General features: G+C 44.4%; 1 protein-coding gene across 12 annotated transcripts in view; it reads right to left on the reverse strand.

Moving 5' to 3' along the window:
• Nucleotides 1-13,277, reverse strand: part of ppfibp1b (PPFIA binding protein 1b) — a 255,819-nt gene that overhangs the window by 158,321 nt on the left and 84,221 nt on the right. For all 12 annotated transcript variants that reach the window (XM_063057586.1, XM_063057583.1, XM_063057582.1 and 9 more), the window contains exon 3: nucleotides 6,656-6,861. In XM_063057586.1, the coding sequence (XP_062913656.1) occupies nucleotides 6,656-6,861 (206 nt within the window). The remainder of the gene's footprint in view (nucleotides 1-6,655; nucleotides 6,862-13,277) is intronic.

Genomic DNA, 13,277 nt, shown 5'->3' on the forward strand with positions numbered 1-13,277 from the left:
TGCCATTCAGCAACTGTGCTGCAAGTTCATTTACCTCATTCTGTGTACTGTGCGCTCGTGGTATAATCCACTATACACCAAGAGCAAAAGAATACTTGGGGGAAGAGGAAGGTCCATTCAAGGTAACAAGGGGTGCATGGAGCCAGAAGGTTTTAGTGGGGTCCTAATTGCTACTATTTGTTTGCATTTACAAAGGAATCAGAGCTTGTAGCTGAAGACTTCAGTGATGGGATAATTTAAATTTGAATACACGTCTCCCTAAATAAAGAGGTACTTGTCACCTTAGCAAGCTTAAGCATGAGCAAGTCTTCACTGCCAGTTGAAACTTATCACAGGGTGCTATGGGGGAGAAGGCGAGAGATTGTGACAACCCTGACTGATAGCTTTAATGCTTCACTGGACACAAGCAAGGGCAGCAAATGTGATCTTTTTCCCCAAGAAAGGCAGCACGGAAACGTGTAGTGTATGTGTGTGTATATATGACCTGTGAATCTCACATCAATAGTAGGAAAGTTATTGCAAAAAAAAAATCTGAAGAGCAGGGACAAGCATGGCTTTGTTAAGGACAGAAGAGCATCTATACTTTATAATGCCTAATGCACCCCTGGCATCAGCCTCCCTGCTATCAAGGACACATATATAGAAAGGAGCCAGAATAAGGACAGTAACATCATGAAGGAACTTACCCACCCTGCTCATAGACTGTCCCACTCCCATCAGGGAGGAGGCTACGTAGCATCCACACCAGCTCACTAGGCAAGGTTATTTGATTTCAAACAACTGGTTTATTGATCATTACAGAAGGTCTCTCTGAAGCTTCCCGCTCCCTCCCCATTCCTCCCCCCCCAACCATAATTCCCTTCTCCCTGCCTGATGAGACATAATCTTAAGATGATTAAAGTATGGGGGGGGCATCTGAGATAGGATTTTTTTTAATACACAGGATGTGGTGGATACGTGTAATGCTCTGCTAGGTGTAGTGGTAGAGGCAGATGCATTAGGGGCATTTAAGCAGCTTAGATAGGCACATGGAGGATAGAAAATTGGAGGGTTATGTAGGAGGAAAGGGTTAGATTGATCTTAGAGTAAGTTAAAAAAAGTCGGCACAATATTGTGGGCCAAAGGGCCTGTACTGTGCTGTAATAGTTTATGCTTTGTTCTATGAAATAGTACAATCTAAAGATATTTATTAATATCAACTTTGTGACATGTAAATTGCAACATATAGTGAAATGCCTCAACTGCATCAAGTCAAAACAAAGAGGGTGCGTTGGGGCAGCCTGAAAGTGTGCCATGCTACTGGTGCCGACTTAGTATGGCCAAAACTGACTAACCTTAGAATGGAAGAGCAAACCGCAGAACCCAAAGAAAACCCAGATGGTCATGGGAAGGTGGTGCAAACTCCTAACACACAGCAGGATTGTACCCCATTTGTACCTCGGCATCTCCTTGATCTTGCAGGCACTTGTCTATTAAACTGCATTTTAATTGTTTACAGTGTCAAAGCTTTGACAGCACAAGCTGCTGAATCATTCAAGGCTATGTTTTAGTTTCCTTCTTCACTGCCTTGGGTATTTTAATTGTTTGGAGATTTCTTCTTCCCCTCTCATTAATATCCTAAAAGTACAGAAATATTTAAATGGATTATTTATCCAATTGCACATTAAGCTCCCACAAACTGTACACACCTGAAGCACCCAAATATCTCAGAAATGTATCAGCACAACTCAACTCCCTTAAACTTCAGGATAATTAGAACACAAGTACAGCTCAGGGTCAACACAATTTCTATTTTAAAACATGACACTAGTAACAAGACTTCAGCTTGTACGTGTGAAAATAAATTATTTGGATTGGTTGGTAACAGTCTTCAGTCACCATAAGATGGCACTGCCTAGCTAGCTTAGTCAACTTTTAAATACAAGAGATCTTGCAGATGCTGGAAGTCCAAAACAGCACACACAAAATGCTGAAGGAACTCATCCGGTCAGGCAGCTTCTATTGAAGTGACCAAACAGTTGATGTTTCGGGCTGAGAAGCTTCTTCAGGACCAGGAATGAAAGGGAAAGATGCCAGAATAAAAAGGTGGGGGGGGGGGGGAAGGAAGCTAGCACCCCCTCTATGAATACATAGCTCCTCCGTAGAGAGAATCAAGTGCACCGAGTTCCTGGGACTCACATCACAGATTACCTCACCTGGTCCTTTAACATCGCCTCCCTGAACAGCGCCTCCACTCCCTAAGACCGAGGCAAACCCCCACCTCGCCCCATTTTAACTGTGTTTTACAGGAGCACCATTGAGAGTGTCCTAACAAGTTGCATCTCCATCTGGTATGGAAACAGTCGATCATCCAACTGATAGTCCCTGCAAAGGTCTGTGAGAACAGCTGAGAAGATCATGGGAGTGTCTTCCTACCATCCATCGGAGTCATTTATCAGAAGTGCTGCGTACACAGGGCCCTTAGTATTGGTAAGGATCCCACCAATCTATCCAGCATTCTCTTTGACTTTCTACCATCAGGCAGAAGATTCCGATGCACAAGAACAAGAACAATCAGGAATGGGAAACAGTTTCTTCCCCCAGGGCTTCCGAGCTCTCTGCCACATCGTATTCAAAGTGTCACCTCGACTTATAAGGGAAAGTGAGCCAGAGATAGGTAGGAGCTACAAGGAGTTAGACAAGTGGGTCACTGTCAGGGAAGGGAAGGGAAGTGCTCAGAGAGTAGAGAGCACCTTGTGGCAATCCCCCCTCAGTAATCATTCTCTTGTTTTGGATGACCTGACAGAGGATGACCACGGTGATCAGGTCTCTGGCACTGTGCCTGGTTCCGTGGTGCAGAAGGAGAGAAGATGATGAGGAATGCAGTAGTCATAGGGGATTCGACAGCGAGGGGATCATACAGGAGGTTCCGTCAGTCTGTTAGAGATACCTCCATGGGTGTGTTGCCCCCCAGGTGCCAGGGTACGGGACGTCTTGGATCGGGTGCAGAGTGTTCTGAAGGCAGAGGATGAACAGCCAGAACTCTTAGAACATAGAATAGTACAGCACAGTACAGGCCCTTCAGCCCACAATGTTGTGCCGACCCTCAAACCCTGCCTCCCATATAAACCACCACCTTAAATTCCTCCATATACCTGTCTAGTAGTCTCTTAAACTTCACTAGGGTATCTGCCTCCACCACTGACTCAGGCAGCGTATTCCACGTACCAACCACCAAGTAAAAAACCTTCCTCTAATATCCCCCTTGAACTTCCCACCCCTTACCTTAAAGCCATGTCCTCTTGTATTGAGCAGTGGTGCCCTGGGGAAGAGGCGCTGGCTATCCACTATTTATTCCTCTTAATATCTTGTACACCTCTATCATGTCTCTTCTCATCCTCCTTCTCTCCAAAGAGTAAAGCCCTAGCTCCCTTAATCTCTGATCATAATCCATACTCTCTAAGCCAGGCAGCATCCTGGTAAATCTCCTCTGTACCCTTTCCAATGCTTCCAGATCCCTCCTATAGTGAGGCGACCAGAACCGGACACAATACTCCAAGTGTGGCCTAACCAGAGTTTTATAGAGCTGCATCATTACATCGCGACTCTTAAACTCTATCCCTCGAGTTATGAAAGCTAACACTCCATAAGCTTCCTTAACTACCCTATCCACCTGTGAGGCAACTTTCAGGGATCTGTGGACATGTACCCTGAGATCCCTCTGCTCCTCCACACCACCAAGTATCCTGCCATTTACTTTGTACTCTGCCTTGGAGTTTGTCCTTCCAAAGTGTACCACCTCACACTTCTCCGGGTTGAACTCCATCTGCCACTTCTCAGCCCACTTCTGCATCCTATCAATGTCTCTCTGCAATCTTCGACAATCCTCTACACTATCTACAACACCACCAACCTTTGTGTCGTCTGCAAACTTGCCAACCCACCCTTCTACCCCCACATCCAGGTCGTTAATAAAAATTGGGCCTGTACTGTGCTGTACTATTCTATTCTATTTACATTGGTGGTGCACAAGTGGAACAGGTCAAAAGCTTTAAGTTCCTCGGGGTCAATATCACAAATGACCTGACTTGGTCCAACCAAGCAGAGTCCACTGCCAAGAAGGCCCACCAGCGCCTTTACTTCCTGAGAAAGCTAAAGAAATTTGGCCTGTCCCCTAAATCCCTCACTAATTTTTATACATGCACCATAGAAAGCATTCTTCTAGGGTGCATCACAACCTGGTATGGAAGTTGTCCTGTCCAAGACCGGAAGAAACTGCAGAAGATTGTGAACACAGCCCAGCACATCACACAAGCCAATCTTCTGTCCTCGGACTCACTTTACACTGCACGTTGTCGGAGCAGTGCTGCCAGGATAATTAAGGACACGACCCACCCAGCCAACAGACTTTTTGTTCCTCTTCCCTCCGGGAGAAGGTTCAGGAGCTTGAAGACTCGTACGGCCAGATTTGGGAACAGTTTCTTTCCAACTGTGATAAGACTGCTGAATGGATCCTGACCCGGATCTGGGCCGTACCCTCCAAATATCCGGACCTGCCTCTCGGTTTTTTTGCATTACCTTACTTTCCCTTTTCTATTTTCTATTTATGATTTATAATTTAAATTTTTAATATTTACTATCGATTTGTACTCCCGGGAGCACGAAGCGCAGAATCAAACATCGCTGTGATGATTGTACGCTCTAGTATCAATTGTTTGGCGACAATAAAGTAAAGTGAAACAAAGTGTATTACATTTAACACAATTTCGAGATACCCATGCACAGCCCTCCACCCCAGCTCAGTGAGAAAGATACTTCCTCTCAGAAATGTGCCATATTACTACAGAGGGGAGGTTGTTGCTGTGTGGATGGAGGTGCCAGGGGAACCGAACAAATCCCATGGCACTGATCAGGGAACTTCCTCTGAATTCTGGCCAAAATCCCTGCTTCAATCACCATAACAAATTAACTTTCTATTTGCTGAATTCGTTTGTGGGGACAGCATGTTATACAAGCTTCACAGCGTTGTGCAGCATGGAAATTGCCTTTCTGCATAAGCCAACCTTTTCGCCTAACTACAGTAATACCACTTGCCAACAACAGGTCCGGATCCTGCTGTGCCTTGACTATTTAAGTCCTTGTTTAAACGTCTCAATCATGTGTCGTCATTGTATCCAATTTGACCACCACCTCTGACAGCGAGATCCAGATATCAACCATTGTGCAAAATATTTGCCCTCAAATCCTTCTTCACTCCTTCCCCTCAGTTTCAACACATGCTCCCTTGTTTTTGATACCCTTGGAATGGGGAAAAATATTCTTGCTATCTACCTCATCGATGCTCCCCCTAATCTTATATGCCTCTATTAAGTCACTGTGCAGCGACCTACACTCCTGGGTAAACAAACTCAGTCTGCCCAATCTCTCTTCATAACTAAAGTCCTCCAATCAGACAACATCCTGTAAAACCTCATTTGCAATCTCCACTACAACCACATCCTTCCTAAAGTGCTGAGAGCACAACTGCGCAACGTACTCCAAGTGTATTCTAACCAAAGTAACACTGAACATCACAACACCACCTCTACCACCACCCCTAGCAATGCGTTCCATGCATTCATCACTCTTTATTAAAAAAAATACCTCTGACAGTTGAAATTATTCCCCTCATATTAGCCATTTCTACCCTGGGAAAAAGTACCTAGCTGTCCACTTGATCTATGCCTCTCATCATCTTGTACACCTCTATCAAGTCACTTCTCATCCTCCTCCACTCCAAAGAGCTTGATCAGCCTCTCCTCATAAGACATGCTCTCTAATCCAGGCAGCTTCCTGGTAAATCTCCTCTGTACCCTTTCTAAAGCTTCCACATCCTTCCTATAATGAAGTGAGCAGAACTAAATACAATGTTCCAAGTGTGGTCTAACCAGGGTTCATAGAGCTACAACATGAGTCAGGGGGTTGTATTTAAGAGCTGTGAGGTAATGAAAGGCAACACACCATAGGTCTTCTTAACCACTATCAATTTTGAGGATTTATGGATGAGGATCCCAAAATCCCCCTGTTCCCCAACACATAAGAAACCTGCCATTAACGCTGTATTCTGTCTTCAAGTCTGACCTTCCAAAGTGAATCACTTCACATTTTTCTGAGTACAAAGTGCTTTGTAAAGTAGCAACATAACGTCACAGCTTCTATATTCTATGCCCTATGCTTTCTTCAGCATCCTATTGACCCATGTTTGTTCAGGATACAGTGAACTTGAACTCAGAGTCCCCTATGTAACATCATCAAATGTTGTCTTCACACTTTTATGAGCTATCCCCTCTCTATCGTACAGTCCAGATGAAGGAACACAACTCAAAGCAATAACTGCACATTTCTCTCCACAGATTAACCTGACCCACTGAGCTCCTCCAGCTTTCTTTGTGTTGCTTCAGATTCCAGCACCTGACCAATGCTGGAGGAACTCAACAGGTCATACACATCCTAAAGGGAAATGGACCATTGACATTTTTAGTCAAGATCCTTCATCAGAACTGATCTGAAATGCTGACTGTCCATTTCCCTTTACAGATGGTGCCTGATCCGCTGACAGTTGGATCTTTTGTTTCTGATGTTAGCGTTGGCAGTCTCTCTTAACAAATAAAGCTAACCTTTACAGCATACTACTCACCAGATTACTCTGTAGCCATTCGGCAAGAAGTTCTGCAGTGGAGTCTGGTATCTGACAGCGCAGTCCGTCTTTTTCCTCATTCTCCATCAGCTCCAGTAGTCCTCGAAGGTCCTCCACCAGGTGTAAAACACGCAGGCCACCTATATATGGGGAGTTGGGCGATTGGCAGTCAAAGAGACCATTTGTGTAATCCAAGGTCTTTGAACCTAGTGAGAGATGAATGAGGAAGAAGTTAACTCTCATGAATACGAGCAATGAGTATCACTGAAATACAGTAATGTGCCAAGTCAAGGCTACAACGGGGTGGAAATTGATTATCTTTATTAAATTAATTTCTTATGCAGGTAAATCTCATTGTCTAAGACGACAGACTACTAATGGACTTCCAGTTAGCAAGTTAACATACAAAATTGGAGAGGCAACTGCACAAGATCGGAAAAAGCTGCAGATTCAGCCAGTTCCATTACGGGCACTCACCTCCTCATATCCAGGAGGCTTTCAAAAGGCAATGCCTCAAAAAGGCTGCATCAATCATTAAGGACCTCTATCACCCAGGACATACCCCCTTTTCATTACTACAATCAGAGAAGAGCCGCACAAGTCTGAAGACCCACACAACATTTTAGGAACAGGTTCTTTCCCTTCACCATCTGATTTCTGAATGGACAATAAACCCATGAACACAACCTCACTATTATTAAGACCATAAGACATGGGAGCAGAACGAGGCCATTTGGCCTATAAGAGTCTGCTCAGCCATTCAGTCATGGCTGATCCTTTTATCCCCCTCCTCAACTCCATTCTCCAGCCTTCGCCCTGTAACCTTTAATGCCCTGTCCAATTAAGAACCTATCAATCTCTGCCTTAAATACAGCCAACGACCTGGCCTCCACAGCAGCCTCTGCCTCCACAAATACACCACTCACTGGGGATGTGCCTTCTTGTCCAAGTTTACCCCTCTATGGGAAACATCTTTTCCACATCTACTCTCTCTAGGCCTCTCAAAAGGTTTCAATGGGATCCCACTCTTCTAAATTCCAGCAAGTACAGACCCAGAGTCAAACGTTCCTCATATGATAATCCTTTTATTCCCGGAATCATCCATGTGAACTGCCTCTGGACCCTCTCCAATGCCAGCACATCTCTTCTAAGATGAGGGGCCCAAAACTGTTCACAATACTCAAGGTGAGGCCTCACCAGTGCCTTATAAAGCCTCAGCATCACATCCCTGCTCTTGTATTCTAGACCTCTTGAAATGAATGCTAACATTGCATTTGACTTCCTCACCACTGACTCTACCTGCAAGTTAACCTTTAGAGTGTTCTGCACAAGGACTCTCAAGTCCCTTGCATTTCAGACTTTTGGATATTTTCCCCCATTTACAAAATAGTCTGCATTTATTTCTACTACCAAAGTGCACGACCATGCATTTTTGAACATTGTATTTCATTTGCCTATTCTTGCCTATTCTCCTAATCCAAGTCCTTCTGCATCCTAACCATTTCCTCAATACTACCTTCCCCACCACCAATCTTCGTATCATCTAAAACTTGGCAAGAAGCCATCTCTCTTTCTCTCTGTCTATCCCATAGGATGATGATGGTTCCTTTCAGTCAGTTAGTGGGGTTCACCCCACTCCTCATAAAGGAACAGCGTGTGCGTGAATGGATTTTAGGTGAGGTGGGGGTTGCACAGGTCCAAACCCACCCTCTCGACATCCCCTCCCAGATCCAGCGGCATGGTGGGGACCAAGACAGCTGGGGGAAGTTCTGTCGCAGTGAATAGCCAGACCAAGCTTCGATGCAAGGGATGCCCTTTCCGCGCTTCACGGCACGTGTTTGCTAGATGGCCGTTGACCCTATGAGAGGGTTCATCCACCCTTTGTCAGGTCAGGTCACTCGTCTGAGTGCTACTGGTACCACGTAACGCAGTACCACCTGTCGCATGGTCAGTGACAAAACTGGCTCCCCTACCAGGCTTGCCTGGTGAGCAGGGTGGCTAGCCACACTGCAGGACGAAAAACAAGACCTGTCAAAGGGCGGATGAAGAAGCCATCTATTCCATCATCTAAATCATTGATAGACAGCACGAAAAGATGCGATTCCAACACCGAACCCTGCAGAACACCACTAGTCACAGGCAGCCAACCAGACCAGGATCTTTTTATTCCTAACCAAGTGAGGTAGTGCTCATTTAGTGATTTTTGTGTGTATTGCATTGCACAGCTGCCAGAAAACAAATTTCACCACATATGCCGGTGATATTAAACCTGAATCTGACTCCATAAAGAAATTCCTGAGTGTCACTTATTGTAAATGACACTATTGTATCAAGCTACCATTGCCAGTACCCATACCAATAACACTCCCAAACAGGCCTTCTGCACTTTCTCCACAAATATTTAATTAATTCAACAAATTTTACTGTTGCGATAAATGACAGATGTAACTAATTGCAATATGTAACCATGAACTTGCTCACATTACCTCCGGGATAGTATCCAGGAATTTATTTCAATTACAGCATGTGAGACAGAATGAGATTCTTGGAATCCACTGGAGGAATACAGAGGTTAGAATAGGAAACTGATTTGTATTTACAAACTTTAAGAGGAATAGACAGGGCAGATAGTAGGAGTCTTATTTCCCCATGGTGTGGGTGTCTAAAACAAGGCATGGGTTTACCGCGAAAGCTGGAGGCACGTAATCACACCTCAAAGCAGCAGCGAAGGAAGCACTTGAATTACCACTGTCAAGGTCATCGACCGAATACAGATAATCGTAATTATATAGATGGGTGGATCAGTCAGCAGATAAATGGTAGGGCCAAGTGCTGCACAGAGGCGTGGAAGATGATTTGATAGACAGAGGCTTTTTCCTAAAGCAGAATGGTTAATATAAGGTGCTTGGATGTCAGGGGTAGGTCCACAGGCCCCCGCCCCCCACAGAATGGTGGGTGCACAGAATGCATTGCCAGAGTTGGTGTTGTTACAGGAAGATACTGTAGATTAGTAAGGGCATTTAAAAGACTCTTGGATAAGCACATGGATGAAAGAAAAAATGAAGGGCTATGTGGGAGGGATGGTTAGATTAAAGGGTCAGCACAACATCGTGGGCTGAAGGGCCTGTACTGTTTTACATTCTATGATTCAAACAATTGCATTTTATATTGAGAGTGTTCTGGATTTGATTATTAAATTTTAGCAAAGTTAAAAAAAAAAGTTGAGCTTTGTCTCAAGTGGGAAGATATTTGCAAAATATTTTCTGCAAAGAATGTTTTTGAAAATCATCTGCCCACTAGAAATTCTCAGTACATCACAGCCCACAGCATACTTACAGAGGGCCAAACAGGAAATCGAACTCTGCTCCATTACCATATGAGCATCTGTACTTCCCACCCACACTCAACACATAGTTCCTTGACAGGAAGTAAAAAAAGTGAAAAAAATATGGAAGGGTAAAGGGATGGGATGAAATAAGAAAGAGTGAGAGGTCAGGAAAGTGCGAAGAATCTTATTAGTTCCCCTCATTGTCCCCCACTTTTCCTTTGCTACATCGACAACTGCAATTGGCACTGCTTCCTGTACGCATGCTGAGCTTGTTGACTTCATTAACTTTGCCTCCAACTTTCACCCTGCCCTCAAGTTTATCTAGTCCATTTCCGACACCTCCCTTCCTTTTCTTGATCTTTCTGTCTATCTCTGGAGACAGCTTATCTACTGATGTCTACTATAAGCTCTCACAGCTACCTGGACTATTCCTCCCCACCATCTCTTGCAAAAATGCCATCCCTTCTCGCAATTCCTCTGTCTCCACTGCATCTGCTTTCAGGATGAGGCTTTTCATTCCAGGACGAAGGAGATGTCCTTTTTTTTTTAAAAAAAAGAAAGGGGCTTCCCTTCCTGCACCATCAACTCTGCTCTCAAACGCATCTCTCCCATTTCATGCACATCCGCTCTCACCCCATCCTCCCGCCACCCTGCTAGAAATAGGGCTCCAACATATTATTCTCCGTAACTTCTGCCACCTCCAACAGGATTCCACCACTAAGCACATCTTTCCCTCCCCTCCACTTTCTGCAGGGATCACTCCCTACGCGACTCCCTTGTCCATTCGTTCCCCCCCATCCCTTCCCACTGATCTCCCTCCTGGCATTGATCCTTGTAAGCGGAACAAGTGCTACACATGCCCTTACACTTCCTCCCTCACCACCATTCAGGGCCCCAGACAGTCCTTCCAGGTGAGGCGACACTTCATCCCATTCTGATATGTCTATCCACGGCCTCCTCTACTGTCAAGATGAAGCCACACAGGTTGGAGGAACAACACCTTATATTCCGGCAACACACATCAAAGTTGCTGGTGAACGCAGCAGGCCAAGCAGCATCTATAGGAAGAGGCGCAGTCCTGACGTCCTGACGAAGGGTCTCGGCCTGAAACGTCGACTGCGCCTCTTCCTATAGATGCTGCTTGGCCTGCTGCGTTCACCAGCAACTTTGATGTGTGTTGCTTGAATTTCCAGCATCTGCAGAATTCCTCGTGTTTACCTTATATTCCGTCTGGGTAGCCTCCAACCTGTTGGCATGAACATTGACTTCTCTAACTTCCGTTAATGCCCCACCTCACCTTCATACCCCATTCCTTATTTTTTTATTATTGTTATTGTTCCCTCTCCCCGTCTCTCCTTTTTCTCCCTCTGTCCCTCTGACTATACTCCTTGTCCATCCTCTGGGCTTCCCCCCTCCATCTCTCTTTCTCTCTAGGCCTCCCATCCAGTGATCCTCTCATATCCCTTTTGCCAATCAACTGTCCAGCTCTTGGCTCCATCCCTCCCCCTCCTGTCTTTTCCTATCATTTCGGATATCCCCCTCCCCCTTTCAAATCTCTTACCATCTCTTCTTTCAGTTAGTTCTGACGAAGGGTCTTGGCCCGAAATGTCGACTGTATCTCTTCCTAGAGATGCTGTCCGGCTTGCTGCGTTCGCCAGCAATTTTTATGTGTGTTGCTTGAAATTCCAGCACCTGCAGATTTCCTTGTGTTTGCATTATTAGTTCCCCTGTTTTTTTTTAAAACTTCTGTCATAAGAAACAGGTGAAGGAGCTCCCAAATCACATCATCTAACCAAAATCCCAGGAAACACAATCCTAAGTTGTTTAATCTCCTCATCCTTTAAACTTTTGAAGTCTGGTACCATTCAAGCATCAACTCAACTAATAACAGGAAGAGATAAAGAGAATCACAGATGATTCAATCTTGGTCTCAACTCTACTTACTGCCCATTCCCCTAAAACCCTATTTGCACCAAAATTCTGCATCCAGGCCTTGAATATATTCCAGAGCTCTGGGACAGAATGCCAAATACTCAACACTGAAAAGTACCGCACCAGAAGACTCTTCGGCCCAATTCTGCACTGAACATAATGCCAAACTAATTCTCTTCTGTCTGCACACGATCTATATCAGAATCAGGTTTAATATCACAGGTGTATGTCATGAAATATGCTGTTTTGCAGCAGCAGTACATAATTTTAAAAATGGAGATAGAAAAAGCATGCCAAAAGGACGATGGAAAAATCAGGATGGTGCTGCTTTTGGATCCCAGAGAGAATTGTAGAATGTCTACAAGATAGCTTTTTAGAGTAGCTTGTAGTTGAGCCCACTAGGCAAAAGGCTTCAAGACTGGGTATTGTGTGATGAACCCTTAGGAGACAGCATAATATGATAGTATTCACCCTGCAATTTGGAAGGCAGAACTAAAGTCAAGATGCATCAGTATTAAGTTTAAAGTCTGTCCCGAGCCACCAGTATTACACTGGAATAAAGGGAATTATAGAAGAATGACTGAGGAGCTGGCCAAAGTTAACCGGAAGCAGAAATTAGTATGGATGATCCACAACAGCAATGGCTGGAGTTTTTGGGAGAAATTTGGAAGGTGCAGGATAGAAACATCCCAAGGTAGTAATAATAAAAAGACAGGATAATTCAACCATGTTGACAAAGGAAGTCAAAAACTACAAAGGCAAAAGAAAGAGCATATAATAGAGCAAAAATTAGTGTGTATTAGGTGAATGAGAAGCTTTTAAAAACTAACACAGAAGGAACTAAAAAGGTCAAAGAGAGAAAATATGGAATATGAAAGCTTGCTAAAAATATTGAAGAAGATATGAAAAAGTTGTGTTCCGATATATAAAGAGTAAAGGAGAGGAAAGAGTAGATTTCAGACTGCTGGAAAATTATGCTGGAAAGGTAGTAATGGGGGACAAGAAAATGGTGGACGAACTAAATATCTTGCATCTGCTTCACTGTGGAAAACTCTAGCAGTATGCTGGAACTCTCAAGAGCGTTAGGAGCAGAAGTGAGCACAATTGCTATCTCTAGGGAGAAGGTGTTGGGGAAGCTGAAAGGTCTGATGGTAGATAAGTCTCCTGGACCAGATGGAATACACTCCAGGGCTCTAAAAGAGGTAGCTGAAGAGATTGTGGAGGTATTATTAACTATCTTTCTAGAATCACAGGATTCTGACATGGTTCAGAGGACTAGAAAATTGCAAATGTCACTTCAAGGAGGGAGGGAGGCAGAAGAAAAGAAACTAAAGGCCAGGTAGCTTGACTTCAGAAGTTGGA

This window comes from Mobula hypostoma, chromosome 9 (genome assembly GCF_963921235.1).
Source record: "Mobula hypostoma chromosome 9, sMobHyp1.1, whole genome shotgun sequence".
Classification (NCBI taxonomy): Eukaryota; Metazoa; Chordata; class Chondrichthyes; order Myliobatiformes; family Myliobatidae; genus Mobula; species Mobula hypostoma.